The following is a 15,821-nucleotide window of genomic DNA, read 5'->3' on the forward strand; positions in this document are numbered from 1 at the left end:
ATCTTTTAATAGAAAAGAGTTCACGGCTTCTAGGCCTGCCTCATGTGGAATGCTCGTATAAAGCGATGTCACATCGCATGTTGCTAATATATAATTCTCATCCTATACTATCTTATCCAATATGGATAGTACTTGAGTGGAATCCCTCAGGTATGATGGAAGCCTTGTGACATATTTTTGCAGGTTCCTGTCAACATACTCCGAGAGATTGCTAGACAGGGACCCTATACCCGAAATGATAGGTCTTCCTGGTGGGTTTTCTAGGGACTTGTGAATTTTGGGTAGTTGGTAAAAGACTGGAGTAATCGGATGTGATACTTTGATGTAGTTAAATTCTTTGTCATTCAGTATCCCCTGTGTTTTGGCTTCTGTTAGTAAAGCTTCCAATTCTGTTTTATATCTTTCCACAGGGTTATTTCGGAGTTTTTCATAAGTCTTCTCATCATCTAGAATTCTCTTACATTCATCCTCATACCTTTCTTTGTCCATTACGACTATTCCGCCGCCTTTGTCTGCCGGCTTAATTATCAACTCGTGATTTCTTTCAAGTTTTCTTATAGTTCCCATTTGAGATCTTGTTAGGTTATGCTTAATTTGTTTTGTCTTTTTTGAGTTAAGGTTTTTGATATCTCGACATACATTTGCCTCAAAGGTTTCTATCGCTGTGCCTTTACTGCTTACTGGATAGAAAGTGGATTTGGGTTTGAGGTCTGTATGTATGTAGCAATCCTCTGATCGTTGCCTTTGCTGAATAATATTTCTTTCAAGTGGTGTTCTTGAAAAATGCCTCTTTAATGTCAGCTTTCTTACAAATTCCTTTATACCTATAAAGGTTTGGAATTTGTCCATTCCTTTTGCTGGAGCGAAATTGAGACCATAGGATAGTACTGATACTTCTTCCTCTGACAATGGTTTGGAACTGAGATTATATATTCCTTTATTTTTTGGGGTAATCGATTCTTTGCTGGTGCTGCTATGACATGATGTAGTCTCTTGTCTTTCTTTTCTCTCTTTGACCTTTCTTAGTTTCGCACCTCCTCTCTTGCCTCGATGGGTCTTTTTTTCTGATTTGGGCTTCTTGATTCTTCTAACTCTATATTCTTCCTCTTCGTTGTTATTCTCTCTGTCTCTTTTTCTCGGGGGGGTTGGGGACTTCCCCCTAAAAAAACTTGGTCAGCAGTAGACATTATGTTCAGGTTTGTGGTATTAGCCGAATTTTGGTTACCCTTATGAGGTTGGGATATTTGGGTGCCTTGTCGTTGTTCTCCCTTAGAATTATTTCTTTGTCTTGTATCACTTGGATTTCCATGATACATGGGGGGGTCTTCTCTCCAACTTTGTCTCCGATATGTGTTCCTATGATTCATAGGCGTGTACTGATCATAATTAGATCTATGTTCGACGTAGTTGTTTCTTCTACCATAATTATGGTTGTCCTGTATTTGATCATTAAAAGAAATTCTTCTTTCAAAGCCATTCCTCATTGGGGAGGCCCCTCTGTCTTTTTTGTGGTTGTTATATCGATAGTTTGTATTATACCTTCTCATATTATAGTTTGACAGGTAGGTCCTTCTTTCCCGGTTGGGGTATCTGTTATATCTTTCCCCTTCCAATCTTGGTTCCCGTTCGTATCCCCTCAAGTCATAGTCATCTCTGCGGGTATGATACCTTCTCTCATGTGGGTTATACCAGTATCTTGTTTCGAATGGTATCTCATCCCTTCTTGGGCCTCGATATCCCCATGTCCTCCTTTGCGGGAAGTGATCTTCTCTATTCCCTCTGTGTGAGTTGTTAGGTCCATCATAAGGGTGTCTGTTTCCTCTTGAACTTCTCTTTATCTCTGACCAAGTGTCTCTATTTTCTATGTTAGAATGTCTTTGTTCTTGATCAGTGCCTTGATCTATCATGTTTTTATTCTCTTTATTCTGTGTTTCCTCCATCTCTATGAGGTTTGACTCATTCTGTTTTTTCATGTTGAGTTCTCTATTTAGTTTTTTAGTTTTCTTGGTGATTATATCATCCCTAATTTTCGTAATTCTTTTTACCAGACTTTCTTTCTTTTCTATGAGTTCTTTTGACTCTGAGTCTGTTAGGTCTGTGTTGTTTAACATGACTTCATCATCTTTAATTTCGTTGTCTAATTTCTTGATTAGAGACGTTCTGTATTCGATGATTAATCTAATCAATTGTTTAGATGCGTCCAGAAGAATCTCAGCCATTTATCTGCAAATTGTGGATCTACTAGCTGGAATGCACAGTCTTTCTTAATACATAAGCCTTTAGGAATGATCTCTAGTTCCAGACATTTATTTAAGTAGGATATTTCAGCTTTATATCTGACTTCTGATGTGAGAAGTTTTTCTAGATTTTTAAAAATAGAGGTGATATCTAATCTATCTGGATCAGTCTGAGTGTCGGATATTGATGTTGAGATGTTAAATGTGATGTCTCTTCTTAATGTCACTAGTGGATCCATATTATCTATTCTAAAAAAAATTTTGGTAAAGGAATTAAGTTGCTAGTTGATGCGTTCTATATCCTTTTAGTGAAAGTCCTCTTAGCTATCCTAATATAGATGCAAAATATGGTTTTGAGGTGGTTACTGCTGCTCAGAGTACAAACTAGGTATGAAGGTAATCTTAAAACGTGTGTATAGTAGACCGAGCGCTAGTGTTCTACAGCCTTAAGCTCACTGGCAAAAGTCCCCTAGTGGACTCGGGAAGTGACTGCAAGTGTGTGATAGAGTGAGCGCTGGGAAGCTTTAAAGGACTGTGAGAGTATGGGTGTGTTAAAAATGAAACATATTTATTACAATACAATAAAACTACAATATAATACGCACAAAATATGCAAATAATATTAAAAAACTTCCTAAAATCTTCCTAAAATCTCCATGGATCCATGAGATAGAAATAAAAGGATGCAGTATGTTACCTATATCTGGTAACTAAAAATTCCCTTCTGGTGTTGGGATAAGTATAATAGTTAGCTCCAACAACAGTCTAGGATCATAATATGATCAATAAGGTACAATTTGAGCACAAATAATACGATTTCAATTTTAAACAGCGTGTCCAAAAAATAACGTGATACAATATGAATAATACAATATGAAAATAAAAGTAAAAGGTATAAGGAGAATAGGGTGACCGGCTGGATCCGGTGTGACTTGAAAATAAATAGTAGAAAATGTCTCTTAAAAATGTCTCTTTAAAAATCACAGTGTTCCACAAAATAGTGAGTTAGTGTGTGTGATAAATCCTAGGTGATTAAATACAATTCGAAAAAACTTCCAAAAAACCTCCAAAAATAACTCCAATGACTGTGGTAAACGTGAAATACAAAAAGGAAAGCAAAAAATGCAATAATGTGGCGAATAGGTCCAAGATCTTCCTCCTAAACCTGTGGGTGAAATAAAATACAATAGTGCAATAACGTCTAGATGCGGTATAATATAATCAGAAATGTGCTCACCAGTATGTCGACGCGTTTTGGCCCTCCTAGGCCTTTCTCAAGACAATACTGGTCTGTATGTCTCTGGGGGCTTTATATCCTAATAACATAGGTGATTGGCTCTAATTTGGCGCCAAAACTCAGGGTCTGCCCTTTCCTGTTTGGCCCAGTGTTACATGGGAAATAAGGGTTTTCCTTTTTATTTAATATTTTGTTGTCTGTAATTTTTGTGTTCTTTTAAGATAATTTGTGTCTAATTCTTTTCGTGTACATTTCTATTTGATGGCGTCTCTTATTACTCTAATTTAATATATTTCGGACAATGTTTCTTGTCCGTATTTGCCCCACTTCCGGACTGTTAAACTTACTATCTCTTCCAGTTTCTTTATCAGTAGTCTAACATCCGGTTTCGCTCATGCTACTTCCGGTTTCGCTATTCCCGGAAGTCCGAATTTTCTCTCATCCGGTTGTGCTATTGCCGGAAGTTGATCTAATTTGGGGCTTCAGTTCAACCTGAAAGATTTTGCTATATAGCCTGCATGACTATGTGGTAGGTTAGGGGTCCATCAGTATCCTAATTTTGTATGTATGGATCAGTGTTTAACTCTTTAGCGCATGTGGAAAACAACCTTAACGGTATAAGTGTGAATATTAAATTATGTATGTGATATAAACGATGCAAATTATATAGATACTTAAGCATTAAAATATAGAAAAATATTAAATAAAAAGGAAAACCCTTATTTCCCATGTAACACTGGGCCAAACAGGAAAGGGCAGACCCTGAGTTTTGGCGCCAAATTAGAGCCAATCACCTATGTTATTAGGATATAAAGCTCCCAGAGACATACAGACCAGTATTGTCTTGAGAAAGGCCTAGGAGGGCCGAAACGCGTCGACATACTGGTGAGCACATTTCTGATTATATTATACCGCATCTAGACGTTATTGCACTATTGTATTTTATTTCACCCACAGGTTTAGGAGGAAGATCTTGGACCTAATCGCCACATTATTGCATTTTTTGCTTTCCTTTTTGTATTTCACGTTTACCACAGTCATTGGAGTTATTTTTGGAAGTTTTTTGGAAGTTTTTTCGAATTGGATTTAATCACCTAGGATTTATCACACACACTAACTCACTATTTTGTGGAACACTGTGATTTTTTAAGAGACATTTTTAAGAGACATTTTCTACTATTTATTTTCAAGTCACACCGGATCCAGCCGGTCACCCTATTCTCCTTATACCTTTTACTTTTATTTTCATATTGTATTATTCATATTGTATCACGTTATTTTTTGAACACGCTGTTTAAAATTGAAATCGTATTATTTGTGCTCAAATTGTACCTTATTGATCATATTATGATCCTAGACTGTTGTTGGAGCTAACTATTATACTTATCCCAACACCAGAAGGGAATTTTTAGTTACCAGATATAGGTAACATACTGCATCCTTTTATTTCTATCTCATGGATCCATGGAGATTTTAGGAAGATTTTAGGAAGTTTTTTAATATTATTTGCATATTTTGTGCGTATTATATTGTAGTTTTATTGTATTGTAATAAATATGTTTCATTTTTAACACACCCATACTCTCACAGTCCTTTTAAGCTTCCCAGCGCTCACTCTATCACACACTTTCTTGTGAAATATCTTGTGCAATGTCACCCCCTGCACATTCGCGGCTGTTAGTAGGGACTGTCAATAATCCCGATCATATCTAATCTGATTTCAGTCCGCCACCTAAAAGTTGGCGGAGAAGTTAAGGAGCAGCGGTCTTAAAGAAACTGCGGTAGTAGATAGCAGCATCCACTGCTTATTAAATCTACCCCTAGGTGTTGAAGGGATATTTGCTATGGGGGAAAGAAAGGAGGGTTGTATTTTAGAGGGTGTTTACTGATGGCTAGGGGTGTTACTATAAAGTAGGTCTATTGTAGCCAAAGTTTACTGATGGAGCAATTGTGTAGGGGGTTGTTTAGTGTTAGGTAGGGGACTGTGTGTGAGGGGTATAGTAGATAATGAGTGGTCACTGGTGGAAGAGTCAGACATGAGGATATCTGTTGGGTTGAAAGCAATGGCAGGTCAACTGCTCTTCTGCATTCATTTATCTGGTATAAGACTGCGCTCTGTTAAACTACAATCCTCATTATGTAAAAACGTCATTTTTTTGTCTTTTGTGTTGTCTGCTTTTTATTGACAACAGAGCCCAACTTGTTAGTTTAAAACCCTAAGGAAATGCATATCACACCCTTTTTTTGTTATTACTGTAGTCAGGTTTCAACTTGTCAAGTGACAATTTCCTCTGGTATTATTTCTGCAAGATGGAGGCACACCCACATTCCTGACTCCTAGACATAGGAAACAGGCATTTTGTGCTGAGCAGAGGCATTTTAAGCTTTTACATAACATGGTTATTTACTATCTTATTTTCAAAAAAATATAATCATTTTCAGTGCCAAACTGAAATCCATTTTTTTTTCATGATTCAGACAGAGTATGCAATTTTAAACAACTTTGAAATCTAATTTGTTTCATTCTTTTGTATCCTTTGTTAAAAAACATGCATAGGTAGGCTCAGGAACTACTGACTGGTTGCTGCACAAATATGCCTCGTGTTATTGGCTCAGCCAACGTGTTCAGGTACCTCCCAGTAGTGCATTACTTTTTCTTCAACAAAGGATACCAAATGAATAAAGCAAATTAGATAATAGAAGTAAATTGGAAAATTGTTTCAAATAGTTTTCTCTGTCTGAATTATGAAAGAAAAAAATGTGGGTTTCATGTCTGTTTTTTATTATGTGCTTCACTACTAAAATAAGTATATAAAGTCTTCTAAATTAAGTCAGGTATTCCGAAACTTTATATCTGCTTCTTGAATGTTGATTCAATCTCAGCAATGGAATGCATTGCATAAACAATGCATATTTAAAAGAATGATGTTCCATGAAATATATACCAGTCCAGAGAAAAGGCTGCATTTTAGACCTATACTTAAATGAACAGTAAAAACCTTGTTACTACATTTTTCTGCAATCTTCCAATATATTAACATGTTAGCAGAGTTGGAATGATATTAGAACAGATTAACACCATGTTTACGGCAATTATTTTTGATTTGTTAACTTCCACCCAGCATTTTTCCTTGCCACTGTAAAAATCTCAATTGTTTTGCTTCAGCATAAATGATAAGATAACAAACTACAAATTAGTGGCATATATGTGGCATGGTTAGGCTTGGGAAGCCTTCCATGTTCTCTTTAAAGTTTAAAGTTTCGGAACTGAAAAATCCACAATATTTAGACTTATAATACAGGAAAAGGGGAACAAATTAAAAGTATATTGCAAAGCTGTTTTACTCTGCATGATTGAGCATTTTATACTATAATCTTAACCCCTTAGTGACCAGGGCACTTTTCCATTTTCTGACCGTTTGATACCAAGGCTATTTGTACATTTCTGCGGTGTTCGTGTTTAGCTGTAATTTAGTTTAGCTGTAATTTTCCTCTTACTCAAATTTACTGTACCCACACATATTATATACCATTTTTGTTGCCATTAAATGGACTTTCTAATGATACCTTTATTTTCATCATATCTTATAACTTACTATAAAAATCTTTTATAAAATATGATGAAAAAATGAAAATAAAACCACACTTTATCTAACTTTGACCCCCAAAATCTGTTACACATGTACAACCACCAAAAAACACCCATTAAAATAGTTTCTAAATTTTGTCCTGAATTTAGAAATACACAATGTTTACATATTCTTTGCTTTGTTTGCAAGTTATAGGACAATAAGTACAAGTAGCACTTAGCTATTTCCATTCTTTTTTTCAAAATTAGCGATAGTTATATTGTAACACGGATATCTGTCAGGAATCCCTGAATATCCCTTGACATGTATACATATATATATTTTTAGTAGACAACCCAATGTATTGATCTAGGCCCAATTTGTTATATTTAATGCCACCATTTCACCGCCAAATGTGATCAAATAAAAAAAAAAAAAATTCACTTTTTCACAAACTTTTTCACAAACTTTAGGTTTCTCACTGAAATTATTTAAAAACAGCTTGTGCAATTATGGAACAATTAGAAGGCTGCTAAAGGCTAAAGGCCACTGCGCACCACACATGTATTATGCCCAGCAGTGAAGGGGTTAATTAGGGAGCTTGTAGGGTTAATTTTAGATTTAGTATAGTAAACAACCCAAAGTATTGAGCTAGACCCATTTTGATATATTTCATGCCACCATTTTACCGCCAAATTCGATCAAATAAAAAAAAATTGATCACTTTTTCACTAACTTTGGGTTTTTCTCACTGAAATTATTTACAAACAGCTTGTGCAATTATGGCACAAATGGTTGTAAATGCTTCTCTGGGATTGTTCAGAAATAGCAGACATACATTGCTTTTTGGTAATTAAAATGTCACTGCCGGAGCAACTTTCGCTTTCGCTGCTTAGTACATGAAGCCCATAGTTATCCCTGATAATACAAATGTGGAAAATAAGGTAAATCTAATAATACTCAAATTGTTTTAATTATGTTAAAAAGTTGTTTTTATTTTAAGTTTTTTGTGTCAAAACTTCTTTAACATTACCAAGTTTGGATAGTTTATATCTCAATAAATGACATACTAAAGTAAGCAAAATGTACATCCTATGGACTAAAGCTAATAATTTCTGCTTTACTGACCCTACATAGCTATGTGTTTAATAACCTCCTCAAAGGAATTAAACAGATAGGTGAAGTCATTCTTGGGAGCCACAAGCAATGCATCTCCCAAGAAGTAGATGGCAGTTAAGCCAATTAGGAGCGGCAGTCACACGACCTGCTGTTCACTAGCCATGTTTTCATCAGTCATGTTTTCATCAGGAGCTTCCATGGGCTGCATCTCCCGAGACATGCTTTAGCTATGTGATTAATATTAACCTCTTTGTGGCAGTTATTATAGAAAAAACACACAATGAACACAGCACTTCAGTTCATATAGATTTTTCTAGTGTGCACATTGTAAACGGCTGTAATAAAAGGAAGTTACAGTTTGTAGGTGAGGATGTAGCAAACTTGGTTTATAATTGTGTGTATAATATTTATTTTAAATGTAGGAAGCACAGTTTCTCTTCTCTCTCTATATTATTTTGTGCTTATTGTCTAAACAATTGCTGGGAGAAATCCTTCATTGTGTGGGTATATATATATATATATATATATATATATTTATATATATATATATATATATATATATACTGTGTGTGTGTGTGTGTGTGTGTAATTGTATGTGTGCATACTGTATATATATATATATATATATATATATATATATATACTTACACACACACATATATTTCTGCTGAGGGGAGCTAAATAACACAAGAGCAAGCCACACAGAAATGTAAGAACCATGTGTAATAAAAGATAATATTCATAACAGGGGTGATAACACAGCAGGACCACTGACAGTCTTACATTTAGTGTATTGTAGGAAGTGTTACTGCACATTACTAGAGGATCTCACGATCCCTCTAATCAGACTGTGCTCACCCACCAATAGCAGCAGTCTTTTATTGAAATGTTTCTGTTCTCTGTCCAGAGGTAACTTAGTTCCTCCTGCAAAAATAGTGTAGGAACTCCATTCCCATGTGTTTCCGCTCAACTTGACCCCTGGCTTGATGACACATTATACCTTTGGCAATTTCCTGGACACCTTCTGGGACTAGGAGGTCTATGCAGTGTGAGGGAGGCTTGTAGGTGCTGAAACAGATGTTCTGGGTCATGGCAAAGCTACTGGAGGGACAGTGGGTACAGAGCACCCAAACATTAACAATCCCACAATATGAAGGGCATCTATGCTATATGGGTGACATGACAGAGAGCAGACTACACTGCATACATGATGATCACACCCTGTCTAGATGAGATGAGAGGTTAAGCTAATTGAACAGAGAAGTCAAAATTATGGAGAAAGTGGTACGATGGGTAACCCAAGAATGTGTATACACACTAAACCTCAGAGAAGGATTCTAGATGATTATTGAATTAAATACCCCCACACCAAACAATATGACTGATATAATTTAGGCTTGAGGTTCACTGTTTTGTTCAGACAAGCTAATTCATTCTGGCTGCCGTTTTATAGTCACTCTTATAGTGCATTTCATACTCACTTTTGTGTTTTATTCAGTACAATAACCAACGAAAATGTGAAATGACAAAATACATGAGCGCCTAAAGCTCTCCACGCATATGATTTTATCTAAAAAGTTCTGTCTGTGCATTGAGATCCTTTACAGGATTCTGGAGGTGTTCCCTACATTTCTGTATTTGAATCAAAGACAAATACATTACAATATAGTAATGTATATTAGAAATACAAAATAAAAATTGTAATAAAAATATGCATTAAAATAATAAATAAAATAAATATATAAATAAATACAATTACAATTTAGTCACTCTGGCATTTTTTTGTTAGTGTAAACTTGAAGAAGGGTATTTATTGTAAAGTTACCAGTCAAAGATATGTTAGCTTTATTAATAATAATAATAATAATAATAATAATAATGTCTTCATAACTCCATACCCTTATTGAGACTCCTTCTTACTTATTTTAATGTTTAAGAGAATCATGGAAAATAGTCTGAAATTATGATGCTGAGTTCATAAAAATCCACTAAAGAAAAAAAAAAAAAAAAGAAACTAAAATAAGGAGATTTGGAAATTAAAGGGAGATCAATACGCATGTCAATATTGATAAAAATAAGAGGCATCCATAAATGCAAGCTGCATATGAAATACAAAGTGTCAGAAACAAAATAGCTGAGTCCTTTATTGTGATGAAAAATACAGCTTTTTAAGCATAATACATTTTACCAGTATTTTACCAGTAATAAAAACTTTATTTTCAATTCATTCCAAAATAAGGGGATGCCGTGTGTGAATAGTACAGGTCTATTTCTGCACATTGTCATTATTAAAAGGCCAACCATTATTGAACAATGTCAAATATGAAATAGACGAATTAGCTAATATGTCGTAGTTCATTGATTCGGGCTTCTAGGAATTGTGTATTTGCTCCTTGGAAGTTATATACCTGTAAAAGAAACATGTTGATTGACAACTATTTCATAATAAAAAATTATAAGAACAATGTTTATTAAAGTTGTGAACTTTTTGCAAAAAAAATAATAAAATTGATTTTTGATTAGATTGCTGTAAAATAAAACCAAAGCTTTCTAATCTTTAGATCACATATTTTTTTTTAAGGGAAATGCTTATGTCATTTTATATGTAACTATTATAAAGTAACATTGCACAGGAGTATGTCTTTTTTTAAATCCTCACAGTAGAACAACTATAGGGGTAAGATTACAAGTGCAGCACAAAAATATAAGTGCTATTGTACGTTTACATTGCTCAAGTTAAATCAATAGCACATTTATTTTTAAACTCATATTACAAGTCAAAAATAATATTTTACCACTCAAGAAATAGTCTAGGATTCTCTAACATCAGTCTGATATTGCAGGTGCATTAAATCCCTCACTTAACAGACTTCTATGGGGTGCACTAAAAACTCATGGCAGCTATTACTTGAGTGCTAAGATGATGGGGCTCTAAACTGCCTCTCAAGTAATGGAGTTCTTTACTTTAAAACAATTCACACATACACATATATTGATTGTGCTCCACTTGTAATCTACGCCTGTGTGTTATACCCCTGAATACTCTAACTAATAAGGGCCTGTATATATTGCACTACATACTCAATTTAATTTGAGAATGTCATTATTCAACTACAATATCTCTTTAAACTCTTTAGATACAATTTGAGAGTTGTTTATGCTGTTTTAAGTTTTTATACTGTTTTATATAATTAGTACGGAGCCCCAGAGGTGTCACACAAGATTTTTTTTATAAATCGTGAGCACATTTTGCTAAATCATGAGCACATTTTGCTAAATTGTGAGTACATTTTGCTAAATTGTGAGTACATTTTGCTAAATTGTGCTCACGATTTAGCTAAATCGTGCGCACGATTTATTGTATCGTGCGCACAATTAACCTATATCGTGCGCACAATTTAGTTAAATCGTGCTCACAATTTAGCTATATCGTGCGCACGATTAAGCTATATCGTGCGCATGATTTAGTTAAATCGTGCTCACGATTTAGCTAAATCGTGCGCACGATTTAGCTAAATTGTGAGCACAATTTAAAATCATGCTATTCTACCTTAAACATGAATCCTCCCACTTAATGATCAGCCTGCTCACCAGCTACACTTTCAGTTTTCGTTCAGTCAGTGGGCTCCATGTACGAAGCAGCGAAAGCTGCTCCAGAGCCTTTGCGGGGCAGGTTCGCATATGCGAGCCTGCTTCCCGCAATGTAAGAAGCAGCTCTCGGTGATTGACAGCCCCTTCAGTCGCGTGATTGGTCGCGCGATTGAAGGGGTGAGCATTACACACTCCAATGAGTGTGTAATGATACATACGGGCAAGCGGATCAATAGATCTGCTGCCCGTGTGTAGCGAAGGCGGGCGGACAGCTTCGCGAGTTAAGAAGCTATCCACCCGCCATTTAGTACATGGCGCCCAGTGTGTTAATATAGTGAGACAGGCAGACTGGTAAGTAGCTTCAGCCACATGGATTTCTAAAAGTCCAATATTATCATTATGTTATGTGACAAAAAGTACATTTAGCATAAAACATATTATCCTTTCACAATACAATGCAATAATATTTAAATTATTAGAGGTGAAATAAGGGTACATAAATTATATTATATTTATTTATTTTTTATATCTGCCTGAGTGCAATGTAAAGTTTAAAGGGACAGTCTACGTCAAATGTTTTATTGTGTAAAAAGATAGATTGCGCCTTTACTACACATTCCCCAGCTTTGTACAACTAACATTGTTATATTAATATAATTTATAAGAACTAAAATCAATAGCATTTTATAAGTTTTTCACAGCAAGACAAAAGCTAGTTAATGTGTACCATATAGATCAGGGTTCTTCAAACCACGGGTCAGGACCCATTACTGGGCCACAACACCATGGCCTAGATTTAGAGTTCGGCGGTAAAAGGGCTGTTAACGCTCCGCGGGTTTTTTTCTGGCCGCACCATAAATTTAACTCTGGTATCGAGAGTTCAAACAAATGCTGCGTTAGGCTCCAAAAAAGGAGCGTAGAGCATTTTTACCGCAAATGCAACTCTCGATACCAGAGCTGCTTACGGACGCGGCCGGCATCAAAAACGTGCTCGTGCACGATTCTCCCATAGGAAACAATGGGGCTGTTTGAGCTGAAAAAAAACCTAACACCTGCAAAAAAGCAGCGTTCAGCTCCTAACGCAGCCCCATTGTTTCCTATGGGGAAACACTTCCTACGTCTGCACCCTAACATGTACCCCGAGTCTAAACACCCCTAGCCTTACACTTATTAACCCCTAATCTGCCGCCCACGCTATCGCTGACCCCTGCATTACACTTTTAACCCCTAATCTGCCGCTCCGTAAAACGCCGCCACCTACGTTATCCCTATGTACCCCTAATCTGCTGCCCTAACATCGCCGACCCCTATGTTATATTTATTAACCCCTAATCTGCCCCCCACAACGTCGCCGACACCTACCTACACTTATTAACCCCTAATCTGCCGAGCGGACCTGAGCGCTACTATAATAAAGTTATTAACCCCTAATCCGCCTCACTAACCCTATCATAAATAGTATTAACCCCTAATCTGCCCTCCCTAACATCGCCGACACCTACCTTCAATTATTAACCCCTAAACTTCCGATCGGAGCTCACCGCTATTCTAATAAATGGATTAACCCCTAAAGCTAAGTCTAACCCTAACACTAACAGCCCCCTAAGTTAAATATAATTTTTATCTAACGAAATAAATTAACTCTTATTAAATAACTTATTCCTATTTAAAGCTAAATACTTACCTGTAAAATAAATCCTAATATAGCTACAATATAAATTATAATTATATTATAGCTATTTTAGGATTAATATTTATTTTACAGGCAACTTTGTAATTATTTTAACCAGGTACAATAGCTATTAAATAGTTAAGAACTATTTAATAGTTACCTAGTTAAAATAATAACAAATTTACCTGTAAAATAAATCCTAACCTAAGTTATAATTAAACCTAACACTACCCTATCAATAAAATAATTAAATAAACTACCTACAATTACCTACAATTAACCTAACACTACACTATCAATAAATTAATTAAACACAATTGCTACAAATAAATACAATTAAATAAACTAGCTAAAGTACAAAAAATAAAAAAGAACTAAGTTACAGAAAATAAAAAAATATTTACAAACATAAGAAAAATATTACAACAATTTTAAACTAATTACACCTACTCTAAGCCCCCTAATAAAATAACAAAGCCCCCCAAAATAAAAAATTCCCTACCCTATTCTAAATTAAAAAGGTTACAAGCTCTTTTACCTTACCAGCCCTGAACAGGGCCCTTTGCGGGGCATGCCCCAAGAATTTCAGCTCTTTTGCCTGTAAAAGAATAAATACAATACCCCCCCCCCCAACATTACAACCCACCACCCACATACCCCTAATCTAACCCAAACCCCCCTTAAATAAACCTAACACTAAGCCCCTGAAGATCTTCCTACCTTGTCTTCACCATCCAGGTATCACCGATCCGTCCTGGCTCCAAGATCTTCATCCAACCCAAGCGGGGGTTGGCGATCCATAATCCGGTGCTCCAAAGTCTTCCTCCTATCCGGCAAGAAGAGGACATCCGGACCGGCAAACATCTTCTCCAAGCGGCATCTTCGATCTTCTTCCATCCGGTGCGGAGCGGGTCCATCTTGAAGCAGGCGACGCGGATCCATCCTCTTCTTCCGATGTCTCCCGACTAATGACGGTTCCTTTAAGGGACGTCATCCAAGATGGCGTCCCTCGAATTCCGATTGGCTGATAGGATTCTATCAGCCAATCGGAATTAAGGTAGGAATTTTCTGATTGGCTGATGGAATCAGCCAATCAGAATCAAGTTCAATCCAATTGGCCGATCCCATCAGCCAATCAGATTGAGCTCGCATTCTATTGGCTGATCGGAACAGCCAATAGAATGCGAGCTCAATCTGATTGGCTGATTGGATCAGCCAATCGGATTGAACTTGATTCTGATTGGCTGTTTCCATCAGCCAATCAGAAAATTCCTACCTTAATTCCGATTGGCTGATAGAAACCTATCAGCCAATCGGAATTCGAGGGACGCCATCTTGGATGACGTCCCTTAAAGGAACCGTCATTAGTCGGGAGACATCGGAAGAAGAGGATGGATCCGCGTCGCCTGCTTCAAGATGGACCCGCTCCGCACCGGATGGAAGAAGATCGAAGATGCCGCTTGGAGAAGATGTTTGCCGGTCCGGATGTCCTCTTCTTGCCGGATAGGAGGAAGACTTTGGAGCACCGGATTATGGATCGCCAACCCCCGCTTGGGTTGGATGAAGATCTTGGAGCCAGGACGGATCGGTGATACCTGGATGGTGAAGACAAGGTAGGAAGATCTTCAGGGGCTTAGTGTTAGGTTTATTTAAGGGGGGTTTGGGTTAGATTAGGGGTATGTGGGTGGTGGGTTGTAATGTTGGGGGGGGGGGGTATTGTATTTATTCTTTTACAGGCAAAAGAGCTGAAATTCTTGGGGCATGCCCCGCAAAGGGCCCTGTTTAGGGCTGGTAAGGTAAAAGAGCTTGTAACCTTTTTAATTTAGAATAGGGTAGGGAATTTTTTATTTTGGGGGGCTTTGTTATTTTATTAGGGGGCTTAGAGTAGGTGTAATTAGTTTAAAATTGTTGTAATATTTTTCTTATGTTTGTAAATATTTTTTTATTTTCTGTAACTTAGTTCTTTTTTATTTTTTGTACTTTAGCTAGTTTATTTAATTGTAGTTATTTGTAGCATTTGTATTTAATTTATTTATTGATAGTGTAGTGTTAGGTTAATTGTAGGTAATTGTAGGTAATTTTTTTTAATTATTTTATTGATAGGGTAGTGTTAGGTTTAATTATAACTTAGGTTAGGATTTATTTTACAGGTAAATTTGTTATTATTTTAACTAGGTAACTATTAAATAGTTCTTAACTATTTAATAGCTATTGTACCTGGTTAAAATAATTACAAAGTTGCCTGTAAAATAAATATTAATCCTAAAATAGCTATAATATAATTATAATTTATATTGTAGCTATATTAGGATTTATTTTACAGGTAAGTATTTAGCTTTAAATAGGAATAAGTTATTTAATAAGAGTTAATTTATTTCGTTAGATAAAAATTATAT

General features: G+C 36.0%; 1 protein-coding gene across 1 annotated transcript in view; it reads right to left on the reverse strand.

Annotated features, from left to right (window-relative positions):
* Positions 1-10,281: 10,281 nt before the first annotated feature.
* LOC128649412 (thioredoxin-like) overlaps positions 10,282-15,821 on the reverse strand; it is a 47,645-nt gene continuing 42,105 nt past the window's right edge. Inside the window, exon 5 of the mRNA XM_053702665.1 lies at positions 10,282-10,570. Within this exon, the coding sequence (XP_053558640.1) occupies positions 10,499-10,570 (72 nt within the window). The 3' untranslated portion in view covers positions 10,282-10,498. The remainder of the gene's footprint in view (positions 10,571-15,821) is intronic.

Source organism: Bombina bombina, chromosome 2 (genome assembly GCF_027579735.1).
Source record: "Bombina bombina isolate aBomBom1 chromosome 2, aBomBom1.pri, whole genome shotgun sequence".
In the NCBI taxonomy this organism is placed as follows: Eukaryota; Metazoa; Chordata; class Amphibia; order Anura; family Bombinatoridae; genus Bombina; species Bombina bombina.